Source organism: Thalassophryne amazonica, chromosome 3 (genome assembly GCF_902500255.1).
Source record: "Thalassophryne amazonica chromosome 3, fThaAma1.1, whole genome shotgun sequence".
Classification (NCBI taxonomy): Eukaryota; Metazoa; Chordata; class Actinopteri; order Batrachoidiformes; family Batrachoididae; genus Thalassophryne; species Thalassophryne amazonica.
The window spans coordinates 110,056,881-110,072,864 of NC_047105.1; the positions used below are offsets into that span (position 1 = coordinate 110,056,881).

Below are 15,984 nucleotides of genomic sequence, written 5' to 3' on the forward strand. Positions count from 1 at the left end.
CCTACTTGAATGTTTTTTTTTTGTTTTTTTTTGCTGATCAAATATCCCAGAAATTATTTGACCGTATGGAACAACTACTATTTTGCCTCAAAGAAACAGAATGATTTCAGATTGTGTTTTTATGAATGTATGTATGTGTGTATGTATGTATGTGTGCATGCACGCATCTGCACAGAGCGGTTCTTGGCCATAAAACTTCATTTCCCATAATTCCTACTTCTGTAACTCAGAGGGCACGTTGACTAGCCAGAAGTAAAGAGTAGCTTCAGTGAACGTGAGTTTCCCGACCGTCAAATACGGAAAATAAAGGTAATAATTCATCAATTATTTAACGTTTCAAGTGAAGGCGATAAAACATTCGCGTTTACCTTTAGTGCTGACACCGCTGAGTCCATGCTACAAGTCGCTAAAAAGACTTTTTAGACTTCTGACGTTTGTGAGCCTGCTGTTTCTCACATATATAACACATATATTGCACATATATAATTACACGTATATTCCAAAGAAAAGTGTAATAAACGTCGAATAATCGCGGCACTGCCATCGGAGTGTTTGAGTTTGCTGTTTAAATTAATCACACAGCTTGATGGAAAGAACTAATAAGCAAAAAAGTAATTTTTAAAAGCAGTTTTTATTATTGTGTAGAAGGTTCTTAACAAGACATTGTTCAGATGCAGACTCACTTGAACTTTGACCCCATATTTGCTGTCTCTTTGGTCCTCCAGGTATGTGGCCTTGCTTGGATTAGCAGCTATGGATGAAGAACGGCGCAGGGTAACTGTGTCCTGGACCAGTGGGACACTGGCACCTGTGGACCGTCTTCAGTGTGACAGGGCGGAGAGCCCCACGCCAGGTCTGGTGGAGGGAACTGAACCAGGTGAGTGTGGCTCTCGGTAAACAGATGTAATTAATCAGTGTTGGATTTGTGCCTTTACTTGTTCTCACATGTTGATTTTGTGCAGTGTTGGTCTACCTGAAAGTCTGGGCCTGTGGAAAATCAGATGTTTTGAATAAAGCGAGCAGTTCTGCACAGTGTTAACAATATAAAGTTAAATCTCAAAGTCTCAAAAACTTAAAACCCATTTCCCAGGAGCCCATTATTCTCCAGTGCATTTTCTGGAACTGCCTCTTACTGATGGAAGCCACCAAGTTGAAGGAGTTATAGGCTTCTGTAGATGTGGTTTGAGAAACTGTACAGAGTGCATCTTTGTCTCTTCATCACCAGTTATACACTGTCATTATGAGGGTTTTCTTTCAGCTGCAGTTTGCCAGATAGTACATGGGAAACCTGAGCCTAGATATAATCTATTTCCCTGTTTTTCAGTCCTTCTCGGCTCCACTCCAACATGAAGCTTTAAATTGGGATGCAACAGGCAAATATATCATTCCCAGTTTCTCCCCTCATATCCACAGAAGCCTATAATTTTTCCAGAGCTCTCATAGGTGTGTTGGTGGCTTCCCTTGCTCGTCTCCTTCCAGCACAGTGACTCAGTTTTTGAGAAGTACCAAATTGACACATATTTACTGTGCAGTACCATTCATTCTTTCATTCATTTTCTGTGTCCACATGTTCCAATTAAGTGTAACTGGGGTGGGGAGGGGGGGGGGGTGTAGGGTTAGGGTTAGCTGGAGCCTATCCCAGCAGTCATTGGACAAAAGATGCTCTCAAAAAAACAATTCATTGGAAGGGATATCCATGTAATAAATATATGTAGTCCTTTTTTGAGTTGGGGCTACATATGTATATTTATTACATGGAAATCCTGCACATAATTGAATTGAGTTCATCCAGTGAGTCATTTTTTTGAGTGTGGGTTACACCCTGGACAGACCACCACTCCATCGCTGGGCTGACACATATAGACAGACAAATGCAATCGTATGCCCAAACACATCTCCAGACAATTTAAAATTTCCACTTCACCTTACTTGCATGTCTTTAGAAGTGGGAAGAAGCTGGTGCACCCAGAGAGAACCTGCTAACTCCACTCAGAAACGACCAGGGTGGGTTCGTGTGCTTGTTTCCAGAGCAGAAGGTTCCTGGTTCAAAGCCACCCATGCCCATTCTCCATAATAAAACTTGTGCTAATTGAACATGAAGATCCATATCAGATTTGCTGTGGTGACCCCAAGTCAAAAAGGGAAAAGCCAAAATAACTTAGTATTTTGAATACATTGCCCCTGTCCCAATGTTTTATTAATTTATTTATTTGAATGTGTTGCAGGCCTTAAATGCAGCAGTGGATGTATGTTAGCAAAAGAAATGAAGCTGACCACAGAAAAAATGAAATGTTTTGTGTTCGTATTGTCTGCAGTGAAATATAAGTCAAAGTAAATATAAAGATTACTCCTTTTTTCCCCTGACATTGTCCAAATATTTTGTGATTCAGGGCTGTAAGTTTCCTTACCCTATGAACTTTTGGGCCATCTGCCGGGTTATGTTTTTTTTTTTAACAGAACCACTTCGAACACTGGATTCTATACATTTTTTTTATTTAATTTCTTTTTACTGTTGAATAATGTCTGTAACCTGTCAGATTCATTCCAAAATGTATATGCATAATCGCATGCTAGGTTTACTCGCTCTATGAACCTTTGGGCCATATGGTATCATGCCCCATGTGTGCTTTCATGAGTGCTTTCATCATTTTCTGGATTTTGAATGTGACATATATGAATGTTTCAGCTGCTCCCACTGGGGGGTGCTTGGCCATGAGTTGTATTGCTTCTAGTTGTTTCACGTTTGCATTTGACAGCACAAATAAACATGGCCACACCTCCACACAATGTTGTAAACAATTTTGTGTAAATGCAGCTAAAACACTTTGCACATCCGTGTGTGTAGCTCATCCTCACCCCTGGTCAAATAGACATACACCTAAAGCTGGATGTACTAATGCACTTAGATTACACCACAAGTGTTTTTCAGGGGGGAAAAAGAACATTGGGCCAGGTCTGGGGAAGGAATGGCTCTATAGGAACTGGTATCCTTCAAAGAGTTGTTAATCCCATCTTTAAATTTGACACATCGACACACTCCACGCAAATCAGTGTATTGATGTGATGTAGTCAACAGTGTTGATGATTTGTTCCAGACCTAATTCTGATGAGCACGGTGGCTTAGTGGTTAGCACTGATGCCTCACAGCATGGAGGCTGTGGGATTGCCTCCCACCTGTTCTGTGTGGAGTATGCAGGTTCTCCCCGTGTCTGTGTGGGTTTCCTCCGGGCACTCCTGTTTTCTCCCACAATCAAAAACATGCTTATCAGGGTTCTCACAAGGATTTTTTCACAGCAAAATGGGTCAAAATGCATTCAACACCGCCATCTACTGGATGGCAGTGTAAATAGCATCCAACTGTCTTACGGTCGCCATTCGGTGCACTCCTGTATCACACTTAAACAGAATTTTCAGTTTTGCCTTTTTTTACAAATGAAAAAAAAAAACATATTTACAAATACAGATTTATTTGTAAAAAGCAACACACACGTTACAGTAACTTGTAATGTGTAACAAACAAAAGTAACAAATTCCTTTGGGCATCTGTGAGTTTTAATGGTCAAACATGCAGAATTAGTGCATTACTTTAAAACTAAAACATATTTGTGATATTTTCACTTTGTAAAAATTACAGTTAATGTTAATATCAGTAAACCGTCCAGAATTAGTTTGGTTTTAAATCAAACCATAAGTCAGACCTGCTTTTCTGTTTATGCTGTTTGCCCATGTCTGGCAGACCATATGCTGTGAATGTAAATGACTCTTCCTTACAGCAGTGGGCAGGGTGCACAAAAAGAGGAGCTCTGACTCATTGTTTGTGTTGGGTTTGTGATCGCCTTTGATTTTACTCAGAAGCATTGGCAGTGCTTAAACTCAAAACTGGCTTGTCAGTAGGTGACAGTGTACCGGAGTCAATACTAAAAATTAGCGGTTATCGGTGAGCTGTAGTTTCCGCTATTTTTTTTCTTTTTAGTTTATCGCATTATCTTTGTAAAAGGTAAATTTTCAGTTAGCAGATTAGCAGTTATTGAAGCTAACTTTTTGGTTAGTTGTTCCCGTCACTGGTGACATGTCCTTTAAAAAAAAGGGGGAAAAAAACACAGAAAAGCCCCCCTATGCTGGTTAAAGTGTAGGTGACACAAAAATGTGCACAAATAATCACTAAAAATGATGAAATGTTGATATTTAAAAAAATCCTGAACAGTAAAAGTAGATGATAAGTGCGCAGGTGAAGGATAAACAACAGCTGTCTGAAGCCTGCACTCTATTTCAGCCCTCAGCCACGGCCATATTGTTGCTACGTCATCACAGGAGTGGCACCTGCTGATTCAAGTCTAAATCAATTGTAAACGCAGCGGAGGTCGAGCTGTTTTCGGACGAATTTTTCTAGTGTGTAGCTTTTTTTTAAAGTCCAGTCTGAACGTGTTCTGAATAAGCTGTGAGGACACAGCCTTATTGTTTTGAGCCTTATTTGGTAATAATCAGGGAGACGAAACCTTGGAGGAAAATCTTCAGTCTGACAACAGTGATGATATTGGCAGAGTTCAGAACACAGAATGATGATTATAAAATAAATAAATAAATAAATAATGTTGGTAATTTCGGGATGCCGGTGGAGGTGATACTTTTTTTTGGCAGCTCTTTGGTCTATCAACTGAATAAAAATAAAGAAAGAAAGAAATAGTCTTACTACATCTGTGACATCAGAAAAAAAGTGATGGTGTGGATTTTTTATTTATGACTTTTTTCCCCCTGAAAAACAGGTATATTGAAATCTGAAAAATATCATGAGGGACTGAAAATATCAGCTATTTTTAAATAAATATTCTTTCCTTCTTGAATATTTGGTGTACTGTACGTTAGTAGCGTAACACATTATTATTAAATATTATAACCATTCGCACAAGGAGTAAATAATACAGTCTTACCTGTCTGTTTCAGTGAGATCATCTGAAAACTTATCCACCTTTACAAAGCGGTGTCTGAAAACAATTAAATTTGTTGTCCTAGCTGAAGAAACATCCATGATGGTTCGAGTCTCTGCTGTACTGATCCGCTACTGGCATTGTCAGCTATAGGTGTGATCCGTTCGTTGCATCCGCAGCTAATGGTTCAAGTCTCTTCTGTGAATGGATCCTCTTGTTCCACTGCGGGCAGCTTTGCGCTGCAAGTTAAAAGACTCGCAGTACCTCATGTAGGGAACAGAGTCACAGGATGAATATAATAATGTTTTGGAATATTGAAAATTATCACTTGTGGATAATTTTACATCAGGGCACCACCTATTTCAAAGTATAAGTACTTTTTATTTTAAACATTCATTAATTGATTAGTCTCAATTTAATTAATCAGTCTCAGTTTCTAAAGGATAAGCTCCGCAGGTCAGATCCGACACCCTCTGTAAAACCATACAAAAATCACAGACAACTTCACACGTTTAAGATATTTATTTAACCCTGGCAGGAGTTAAATAACAGGACATATCACAGTGATCGATTTAATGATTACAACCGTCAATGAGCAATGATTATATGATGTTCTGATAGTTTGGTTTCATAGCAGGAGTTTTAGGAGTAAGATTCATCCTAATTTAATAGGTAATTTACTTTGGTATTTGTTAACCTGAGAGAAGATTAATGATTTTTAATAGAGTTAAATAAAGCTACTCTGTTTATCTGACAACATAGCCCGGTCTTACTTTGCACAGTGCAACGGGTCTCCGTGAGGTCCGATGCTGGAATCGTCTGGTTCAGTCGACGCTCTGTCTGCCACACAGCTTCGTCAGGGACCTTGACAAAGAGGCTCTGCCGGTCTGAACCGCTCGGTCTCATCAGTGGCGGGGATGATTTCTGTTATTGTGCTGTGGTTTCGCGGTGGCAGTTCAAGTCACTGTTGAACATCTCAGCTGACCTGGATGTTTTTCTCTGCAGCGCTGTGGAGTATGGCTTGTCAGAATAAAGGTTTGAGCGTCTTTATTCTCTATCAAAAATCAAAAATTCGTCTTTCGTCGTTGTCTTTTGGAAGCTTGGTCAAATCAGGATTCAGTGCAAGAATAGCTGACTTTAGAAGAAAAAGGTTCCTGAAAGGAATTTAGAGTTTGAAGAAGAAAAAGGTTTTAATTTGAAAATTCAAAAAAGGAAGTTAAATGCGCCGGCGCGTTTAACTTGACAAAGGTTGACAAAGGTCGGAAAAATAAAGTAAATTCTTGTCATTACGCCAAACAAGAATGAGTCTTAAGTAGCACATGGCTTTAGACAAAGGGTCATAAATCTTGACATGAGTGACATGTTTCCTTTTCTCTTTTTTTTTTCTTTGTTCTTTTGCTATGACAATACAATTAAATTTCCTTTTTAAAATGAGGTTAGGAGTTTGGAGTGTTGCAGGAAATCAATTTTGTCCTTCCCAAATCGTCCCACATGGGTCACTCTTGTTCCATGGTTAGATTTGATATTTATCTAGCAGAGCTGTGAAAGGGGTGCTGAGTTGCATCTGGTTTGGGGAATTGATAAGAATTCACAGCTACGTGTGGAATGCACTTTGGGGGAGTTTTAAATCCTGAATATGGTGGGTTTTGTTGACATATCCAAGCTGTGCATGGCTTAAAGTGTCTCCTCTTTGACACCTGTAGATATACCAGGCCCTGCTGTATGGAGTTTATCTTTTTTTGAAAAAACCCAATGGCCTCATCTTAAAGCAAGCTTAAGATGTTGGCTGTTTGATCACAGCTTTCCGCTACACTCATCTGCTCCTAACGCCTCAGTCTGCACGCGATGAAATTCCCATGATCCACAAAACAATAAAATAAAATGAAATAATGTGGAAATAGTCAGTTTTGCCTCTGTGTGGAGTGGAGAAGCTGCAGACACCGTGCGTGTGCACTCATCAATATAAGTGTTCCACTTGCCAATCAAAAGGATTCTGCTGGCGATCGAGAATTAACCATTCTGACACCGAAAACACGGTGCAGCTCCGACCTGAACCACTCAGTGGGAACGGGGCTGTCAGTAGCCTGTAAAACTCCATAAATTAATGGGGCTATTAAGATAATGGATCCAGTGCTGTGATCACTTCCTTCTTTTTATCCGATGTCAGGACCAGCCAGGAAGCTCCTGGCTTTTAGTGGCATGCAGTTCAAAATCTGAATACTTCTCTCTTCAGTAACTACACACCAAGAAAGGATACATTTCAAACTGTTGTTAAATTTTTAGTCTTAAATACTAAAAAAAAATTACATATCATGTCACCTAATCACAGCATAGGGGCCCCCTATGCTCAGCTGCATTGGCGAGAACCCTGCTTATTCAGGGTCTGCTCCTTTCTCTGCCCCTGACCAAGGCAGTGTCTCTTAATCTGTCTCTTCACCTGGGCGCCGGACTGTGGCTGCCCACTGCTCCTACTGGTTGGATTGTGTCTAACTGCAATTAGGTTGTGTTAAATGCAGAGGACAAAGTATATATATATATATATATATATATATATATATATATATATATATATATATATATATATATATATATATATATATATATGAGCAACTTCAAAATTTTGCCCCTTTTGCTGTCATCCCCGTGCACAAACGCGTGACCATATGTAGTCAAATCCATCCTTGAGTCTGCACCCTTACAGTCACTGGCATATAGGACACAAGGTGTTGCATGTTTTGGACAATGTAAAGCGCACTGAAACATTTTGTGGTTTTGGCCTACATGAGTAATTTGGAATTGAGAAAGTACTACATATTTCACAATCTGTAGACCTGGCTATATAACTATAAGAGAAACACATGTTTGAGTGGAGTGGATTTTTAATTGCAAGATAAATACATTTTAGAAGAATAATCTCTCATGTGTACAGTGTTTCATAAGTGAATGTCCCTGTTAACAATTGTTGGTAGGCAACACATGGCAACAAAAATGAGAATTACGCCACATTAAACAGTTTTCAACCACTAAGTTCTCTATTTCTGAACATTTCCTCATTGTTATAATCACACAATCTTGTGCTATGCTGAGGTGTGTATCCTGTTTGTGTATTAAGTTGAAGAAATGCTGGCCATCAGCTTGTGCTGTTGTCTTTTGTAATCTATGTTTACTATTTTTGTTTCTTCTTTTAGGTTTGAGAGTAATGCTCCCATAAGAATCTTTATGGATTGATGAGCTGTCCTGGAAGGTAGCATTAGTTTTGGGCATTGTAAGACTGAAAATTAGCTACCAGCTCAGCTTTCAGGTCCACTAAAGAGCCAAAGGATCCAGCACCTGTATAGGGACACATCAAATAACATCTAGATTTTACAAGTTAAACAAACAGAACATACTTGAGGAGTGAATGAGGTGAAGTACTGTACGTCACTGTAGGTATACAGGCTCTGAGGCCTGTTGATGCCGGTGCTTATTTGAATGGACTGGGATGATGTTGATGAAATATTTAGTACGTATTTTCAGACCAGCTACTTATAAACATCCAGCTTTGCAACCTGAGGAACAGCTGAGAAATATTCTCTTAAATTAAATTGATGAAATGATTAATTCAAAGCTTATTGACAGTTTAATCAATTATGAAAATAATGGTTTTGTTACAGCTAGTGTCACAGTGAAGTTACACACTCATCAGCCACTTCATAAGGTACACTTGTTCAACTAGATCTAAAGCAAATATATCATCATCCAGTCATGTAGCGGGACCTCGGTGCATGAATTCATGTAATCATAGTCAAAGGTAGCTACTGAAGTTCAAGCCATGCTTCTCAAGACCAGGCACCTAAGTGGCTCTACTCTACTCTTTTCTACTCTCCCATTTTACACTTCCTTTTTAGATATTTAGATATACCTTTGTATACTGGCATAGTTCCACCTTAGAATTGGAATGTAATATATAAGATATACCTTACTGAATTTTCATGTATCAGAACAGGGAAGAAAGAAGCGCTAAGTAAGAATAGATTGGGCTAGTTTGAGTTTTTCACAAATTGCTGTTGTACTGGTATTTTCTGCGCAACTGTGTCTGGGGTCTACAGAGAATGGTCCAAAAACAAACAAACAAACTGTCCTTTCTAGGGATGGGATGACTAGTAGTAAATAGTCGACTACAACTAGCTAACATCCGACTAAGTCGACTATTTTTTATTAGTTGACTAGTCGAAAGCCATTTATTAAGTTCATTTAACCCTTAAAAGAATAGACTTGCTGGAGCTGCCACCGCTCCCTTCACTCAGTGAACAAAGTGTGTGAGCCTTGGCAGGTGAATCAGTCAGCTCAAACGGGTATTCTATGTCTAGTAAATGAATGCAGTTGTTGTCTTCATGCTAATGCTGTTTTTTTTATGTGATTTTGTGCTTATATTTGTTAAAATTAAAGTCACATTTGAGTTTCACTATGAAGATTCGGAATTAGCTTAATTCATTCAATGTCAAATTTAGTCACCGACTAGTCGATGACTAATGGTACCCGATTAGTCGACTAATGATTTACATTAGTTGTCCCAACTCTCTTTACTTTCAAACAAACCTGTGGATGTAGCTTTGGTTTCACAATACTAATTCAACTCACACGTTTTCAGTTGTTAATTAAAGTTTTCAGTCACTTCTCCTGTGGGATGAAGTTAACAGAACTTAAAATTCATATCTTCATAATCACTGTCACTCTTAGAGATAGGGTGAGAAGCCCAGTCATTAATGAGGGGCTCAGAGTAGAGCCGCTGCTCCTTTGCGTTGAAAGTAGCCAGCTGAGCTGGTTCGGGCATCTGGGGAGGTGCTCCAGGCACGTCCAGCTGGGAGGAGACCCTGGGGGGCGACCCAGGACCAAGTGGAGACATTATATCTTCACACTGGCCTGGGAATGCCTCAGTATCCACTAGTCAGGGGTGGTTAATGTGGCCTGAGAAAGGGAAGCTTGGGGTCCCCTGCTGGAGCTGTTGCCCCCGTGATCTGATCCTGGATAAGTGGTCAAAGATTTATGTATGTATGTATAACACTCTCTTATGTTAACTCAACATTTATTATTTTCATGTGTAAGAAGTAAGTTCTTTCAGCTTCACCCTTTGTCACTTGTGGTTGCCACATGGATCTACGTGTTGATTTATGCTTTTATGCTAAATGCTCTTTGTGGCACAACTCTCAATTGACATGGAGAATGAACAGTCCTGAACGAGGGACCTTCTTCTTTGGACCCAAACACACTAACTGTGTGTAGCCATCATGCTACACTGCTGGTTTTATTTGTAGTCTTTTTAATTCAATCCATTTTAATAACACAGTTTGACTTATGAAATAATGCACATCTGTATTGGATCTGTTCTCCCATCCATGAGTGGGGGCAGGGAGAAGCTGAAAGAACTTACTTTTTACAAACAAAACTAATACATATTGAGTTAACATAAAACAGTGTGTTTATGGAGTTATTAATTTTAAGTTCTGTTAATCCCTCATGAGAAATGAATGAAAGCTTTAAGTCACAGTAACTGAAAATATTTGCGATGCCTTTTTAAGCACAGTTTCTGTGAAGGCTCTCAGTTGTCCAGGTGGTTTCCATAGTAGAGAAGCTTGAATCTTCGGCTGGAAGCAACCCAGTCCAGTCGAAGATTCAAGTTTCTCTACTTTTTAAGCACAGAAATGTAACTGTAGCATGTACTCCAAATATTTAACCCCTGAAAAACTTTTAAGTTCATGAACATAAGATTTTTAATGAGCTGTCTCAGAGAAAATCATGCAGGGGTGGCTGGATGATCGACTCCCTTTTTTATGAAATCTTCACCATATACCCTTCAAGTAGATTGATTAGGAATGGTAGAGTTAGTTTTTCCATCAGGCAAAATTTTACTTGAATTTTGGTCAGTTCAAAATTTGATGTCAAAATGGCCTCAGATTGTGTTACATTAAAAATATAGTAAAAATGGCCAACTGACTACGCAGTTACAGAATGCAAAGATACTTAAAACTGTGCATGTTAGCAATTAACTTTATGCTAACAATATGTTCTATCAGTTGATGTAGTCACAAACTAAATTTTATCATTTCAGGTGCTAAAATGTCCTGTTAAGCACAAAACATATGTGAAAAAATGTAAAATTTGAGAATGACCTTGACCTTTACCAATACCAATAACTGTATAAATTGATTCTGCATACTGGAAAACATAGGAAAGGACACCTTATTTGCTGAAATAAGGAGAAAATTGACTGATTTATGAGAAATTTCAAATTTCCTGCTCACGCAGATTTGGCCCTGAAAGTGATCACCTATAGGATTTAAAAAGTGTCAATTACAGAAATAGAAGGAAATACAGTATGCCACAGAATGAACAGTGGTTTTTGAAGGTTACTGGCACCCCGTATCAGGAATCACAATCACTTTTCCTACCTACCCGTCGAGAATTGAGAACCGATATGTTAAAGTTGGCCATTTTTACTATATTTTTAATGTAACACAATCTGAGGCTATTTTGACGCCAAATTTTGAACTGATCAAAAATCAAGTAAAATTTTGCCTGATGGAAAAACTGACTTTGCCATTCCTAATCAATACTTGAAGGGTATATGGTGAAAATTTCATCAAAATCGGTGATGGTCATCCAGCCAACTTCTCTTTTTCTGCATGATTTTCTCTGATATAGCTCATGAAATAAATTGGTTTCAGATTTTTTTTTTTTCTGTTAACTTGTTTGGGTCTACACAATGTACTTTAAGTCCATGAACCTTAATAACACTACCGTTGAGGTAACTGTTTGCTTTTGTCTCTCTCTCTGAATTGAATGAGGTTTAAAATTAAGAGACTGATTTCTGTGAAGCTTCCTGGAATATATTTGTACTTTTGCATTTTGTGATGCTCCTGTTTTTGATGATTAACTGTTGTGTGTGTGTGTGTGTGTTTTTTTTTTTTACCTAGGCGCTGGTCAGAAAAGTGCCATGTTTGTGCATACACACTCATTTGAAGATCTGACGAATGAGGCTGAGGAAGAGGCTCGGCGGGAGGCGGAAATGGCTAAATCACAAGAGTATGCAGAAGACCTGCAGGTGCTGGTGGAGGAGAAAACTGTAGAGGTACAATTCAACAACAATGAAATTTTGACAGCAAGCCAGACTAAGGATGAGGACGTGTCCAGTGAGGCGTGGCGGAGCCACAGAAAACACGTGTTTGTGCTCAGCGAGGCTGGGAAGCCAATCTATACACGCTACGGTACAGAGGAGGCTCTGTCCACCACCATGGGTGTGATGATGGCCCTCGTGTCTGTCGTTGAAGCTGAGAAGAACATCATTCGCTCCATTCATGCAGGTCAGAATTTAGCTCATCATTGGTGCAAGTACAAGAAAGAAAACAAACTTAACCTGTGTCACCTCTCCTCTATTTAAATATCAGATGGATGTAAAGTGGTGTTCCTCACCAAGAGTCCGCTGGTGCTGGTGGGTGTGTCTCGTTCCTCTCAGTCAGATAAGGAGCTGATACGGGAGCTGCAATATGTTTACTACCAGATCGTCAGCTTGCTGACACTCACCCAGCTCAACCACATCTTCCAGCACAAGCAAAACTATGACCTGCGACGCCTGCTGACGGGCTCTGAGTACCTCACAGACAATCTGCTGCTTCGGTTGGAACGTGACCCGGGTCTGCTGCTCAGTGCTGCCACCTGCTTACCTCTGGCCAGCTCTGCCAGGGATGTGGTCTCATCAAGTCTGCAGGCAGCAAAAGCCAAAAACCTGGTTTTCTCCATCTTGCTGGCAGGGGATCGCCTGGTTACGCTGGTGAGGAAAAAAGACCAGTACCTGCACCACATAGACTTGCACCTGGTTTTCAACCTTGTTGGATCCTCTTCATCCTTTCATGAGGGTGAAGGGTGGACACCAATCTGTCTGCCAAAATTCAACACCGCCGGTTTCTTTCATGCGCACATCTCTTACCTGGAGCCATCATCACAACTCTGCCTCATTCTCATCTCGACTGACCGAGAAGACTTTTTTAACATCTCCGAATGCAAGCATCATTTCCTGGAAAGGCTGAGCAAGCGCAATGCTTACCAGGCCTTGAAGGAAGCGGTCAAATGTCCAAACTATTCAGTTTCCCAAGTTGGCATCCCAGAGCTCAGGCACTTCTTGTATAAATCAAAGAGCTCAGGACTTTACACCAGGTAAGCAGAATGTCTGGAGGCATGTGGAATTTACAATATTGGGTTTTTCACTCTGAAATATATCAAAATCTCATAGAGTATAGAGTATAAATATAACGCAATGAGGAATAAATTCCAAACAGTCAGGACTAATTATGTGAAAACAGATCATTTTAAGTGGGTTTTTTTTTTGTATTTTGCCATGATTTTCTAGAAAGCTACAGTGTGTAGCATATAGTGTCTTCTAGTGATGAGGTTGCAAATTGCTTATGCCATCAACAGAAAAAGTTTGTTTCTCTTCACATTTTTGCTTCTTTGTTGACAGGATTTCATGCTCCCCTGCCTTCTCTTGTCATAAGCAATATGTATGATCCTTTTACAAAAATGAGGGTTCTCGTGCACTATGAATTCATCTGATGAATGTCAGCCTGCACTAGTAACCAGTAGACAGTGTACAGGGTCACAACCACTGATTCCTTTTTCTTCAGTCTTACAGCTGTGCTGCAAAAAGCAGAGTAAACTACTGTATGTCCCTTTTAGGCTACTGTATTAACATAGCAGTGCAACATGGCAGCCTTCATGAGGGGGCCCGATCCCATGTAGCTATGAAGGGCTCATTTTTAGCATATGAAAACACATTGTTTCACTATTGAAAGTAATTAAACATGGTGGTTATGAATGCTATATTTCATGCTACTAAACACTTCTACATCCTACATACTGTGGCTTTCATGTCTTGGTCACAGATGAGTAAAAAAACACTTCAGACTAAAGTAGATGTTAATAAAATGATTGAAGTAGTACTTGTTTTCGTTAGACAGTGTCTGAATAATTTCCTTTGTTCCTCCACACCAGTCCAGAGTTTCCTGTGGGATACCAATCTATAGGAGAGCAGGAAAGGCTTATGGAATTGTACCAGGACCTTCACAGCCGCATGCACCATCCAACGAGACCACTGCGCTCCTTTTACCGCTGTGGTCAACATGAAAACATGTTGGCATGGGTATGCTTTGCAGTACAAGATGAGTTTCATTCTTCATGTGTGGCATGCTGCAGCAACACAAAGTGAAAACAAAACCCTGCAGGCAGCAGTGATTGGTTTTTAATGCTTACTTTAATTATTCATGTTGTACATTTCCTATGTGTTGTTTTGCCATTTTTCCTCAGGTAACAAGTGGCTTTGAGCTCTACCTCTGCTTTAGTCCGATGGGAACCAAAGCTCTGGCTATCTCTGCTGTCAACAAACTGCTGAAGTGGATCAGGAAGGAGGAGGATCGCCTCTTTATCCTGAGTCCTCTCACATACTGATGGGGGACCTTCTGGTACAAACAGTGTCACCCTGATCACAGGCAGGCGAGCTGTGGAGAACAAAGGCCATGCAGCATCTCTTTATGCTGTCAAATATTTGTTTATCCTGTTTTTACTAGAGCCTGACTGATATGGGTTTCTTGTGGGCTGATGCCGATACAACATTAGGGAATAAATTAAATTCATACCAGTGCATTGGCCAATATATAAATTTCAAAAAATGGCAGTGATTCCTAACACACCTGTCACACCTTGATGATTTAGCCAGCATATGTCGACTGTATTAAAACACACTGGTGAACGTCTAATAAGTTATGGGTAAGTTTTGTATAAGTTAACAGCACGTTGAAGCACTCTGATATGTGTCATAATACACCAAGTACCTCGAAAGATTTTGGGCATGCGCAGTATTTTTGACGTATGCCAGCGTATGTCTGATATGTTCTGCATATGTGGGACATAAGTTGTAGTTAAGTTATGTGATTGTTGACACACGTTTCTTGTAAGTTACTCATAAGCTGAAATACATCTATTGATGCTGTCCATTGAACGGCTGAAAGCTGCAGTCCTCATGTAAACAGACTGTTTCAAATATTAAAACCACTACCACAATGAGTAAATTCTAAGTCTTAATCTTACCTGTTGTTTCAGTCGGATTCATCATCACAGCCTGACGAAAATGTATCCACATGAAGTGACCTGATGTTGGAAAACAACGTCTGAAAATACTTTAATTCCTTGTTGTGGCTGGAAACGTAGCATTTTAAAGCAAGTCCTGCAATGTTTTTTCTGCTCCACACAGTACAATCACCCGTGTTAAATTAACACTGGCAGTGTTAATTCAATTCAGTTTTACATTAGTGATTTTACTATGCAGGTGCATCTCTCAGGCTGAATCAGAGAATGCTAGTTCTTTGCGCCACAAGACAACTTATTTTAAAAGTTGAAAGGGTCACAGCGCCTCATTCATTCACGTCAGTGTTTATCACAGGCATCAGTTGATTCTTCAGCAGTCTGCATGCGATGAAAATAAATCCCATGATTCACCAAGACAAAAATAAAATAATGTTAAATTGCTCTGTTTTTCCTCCGTGTGGAGAAGAGACAGAGACACAGTATGTGCGCTTGATGACGTGCTTGTCAATATTTAAATGTTCCACCTGCCAAACAAAAGGGTCTTGCCGGCAGTGGAAATGCGCCTGTGGACGTCTGGCACCAGTGGACAACGTTATGCCAGACTGACCGCAGGATGCCATGCCTGAAGCTGATGCAGCAGATGTTGTTTTGATTTCCTGTTTTCTGTTTCTTCAGCTCTGCTAAACTTTGTAAAAACCTTGTAACTGTTAGAATGGCCTCAGCAGTGGGTCACCCATCTGAGTCTGATCTGCTTAAGGTTTCTTCCTCAATATCATCAGAGGGAATTTTTCCTTACTACTGTCACCTGTGTGCTTGCTCTAGGGGTGGGTAAGGTCAGAACTTACTTGTGTGAAGTGCCTTGAGGTAGTTTTGTTGTGATTTGGCGCTAAATAAAAGGAAATAAATTGACAATGTGTCATACCGTGCAGTACCGACCCAAACCACT

The 15,984-nt window shown here is 39.8% G+C and overlaps 1 protein-coding gene across 1 annotated transcript; it reads left to right on the top strand.

The window, feature by feature from the left end:
• The first annotated feature begins 225 nt into the window (after nt 1-225).
• On the top strand, nt 226-15,754 carry mon1a (MON1 secretory trafficking family member A). Its single transcript, XM_034167301.1, has 6 exons — nt 226-309; nt 726-877; nt 11,879-12,265; nt 12,350-13,115; nt 13,950-14,097; nt 14,262-15,754. The coding sequence occupies exons 2-6, from the start codon at nt 754-756 to the stop codon at nt 14,400-14,402; spliced, it is 1,566 nt and encodes a 521-aa protein (XP_034023192.1). The 5' UTR covers nt 226-309; nt 726-753; the 3' UTR covers nt 14,403-15,754.
• The last annotated feature ends 230 nt before the right edge of the window (nt 15,755-15,984 follow it).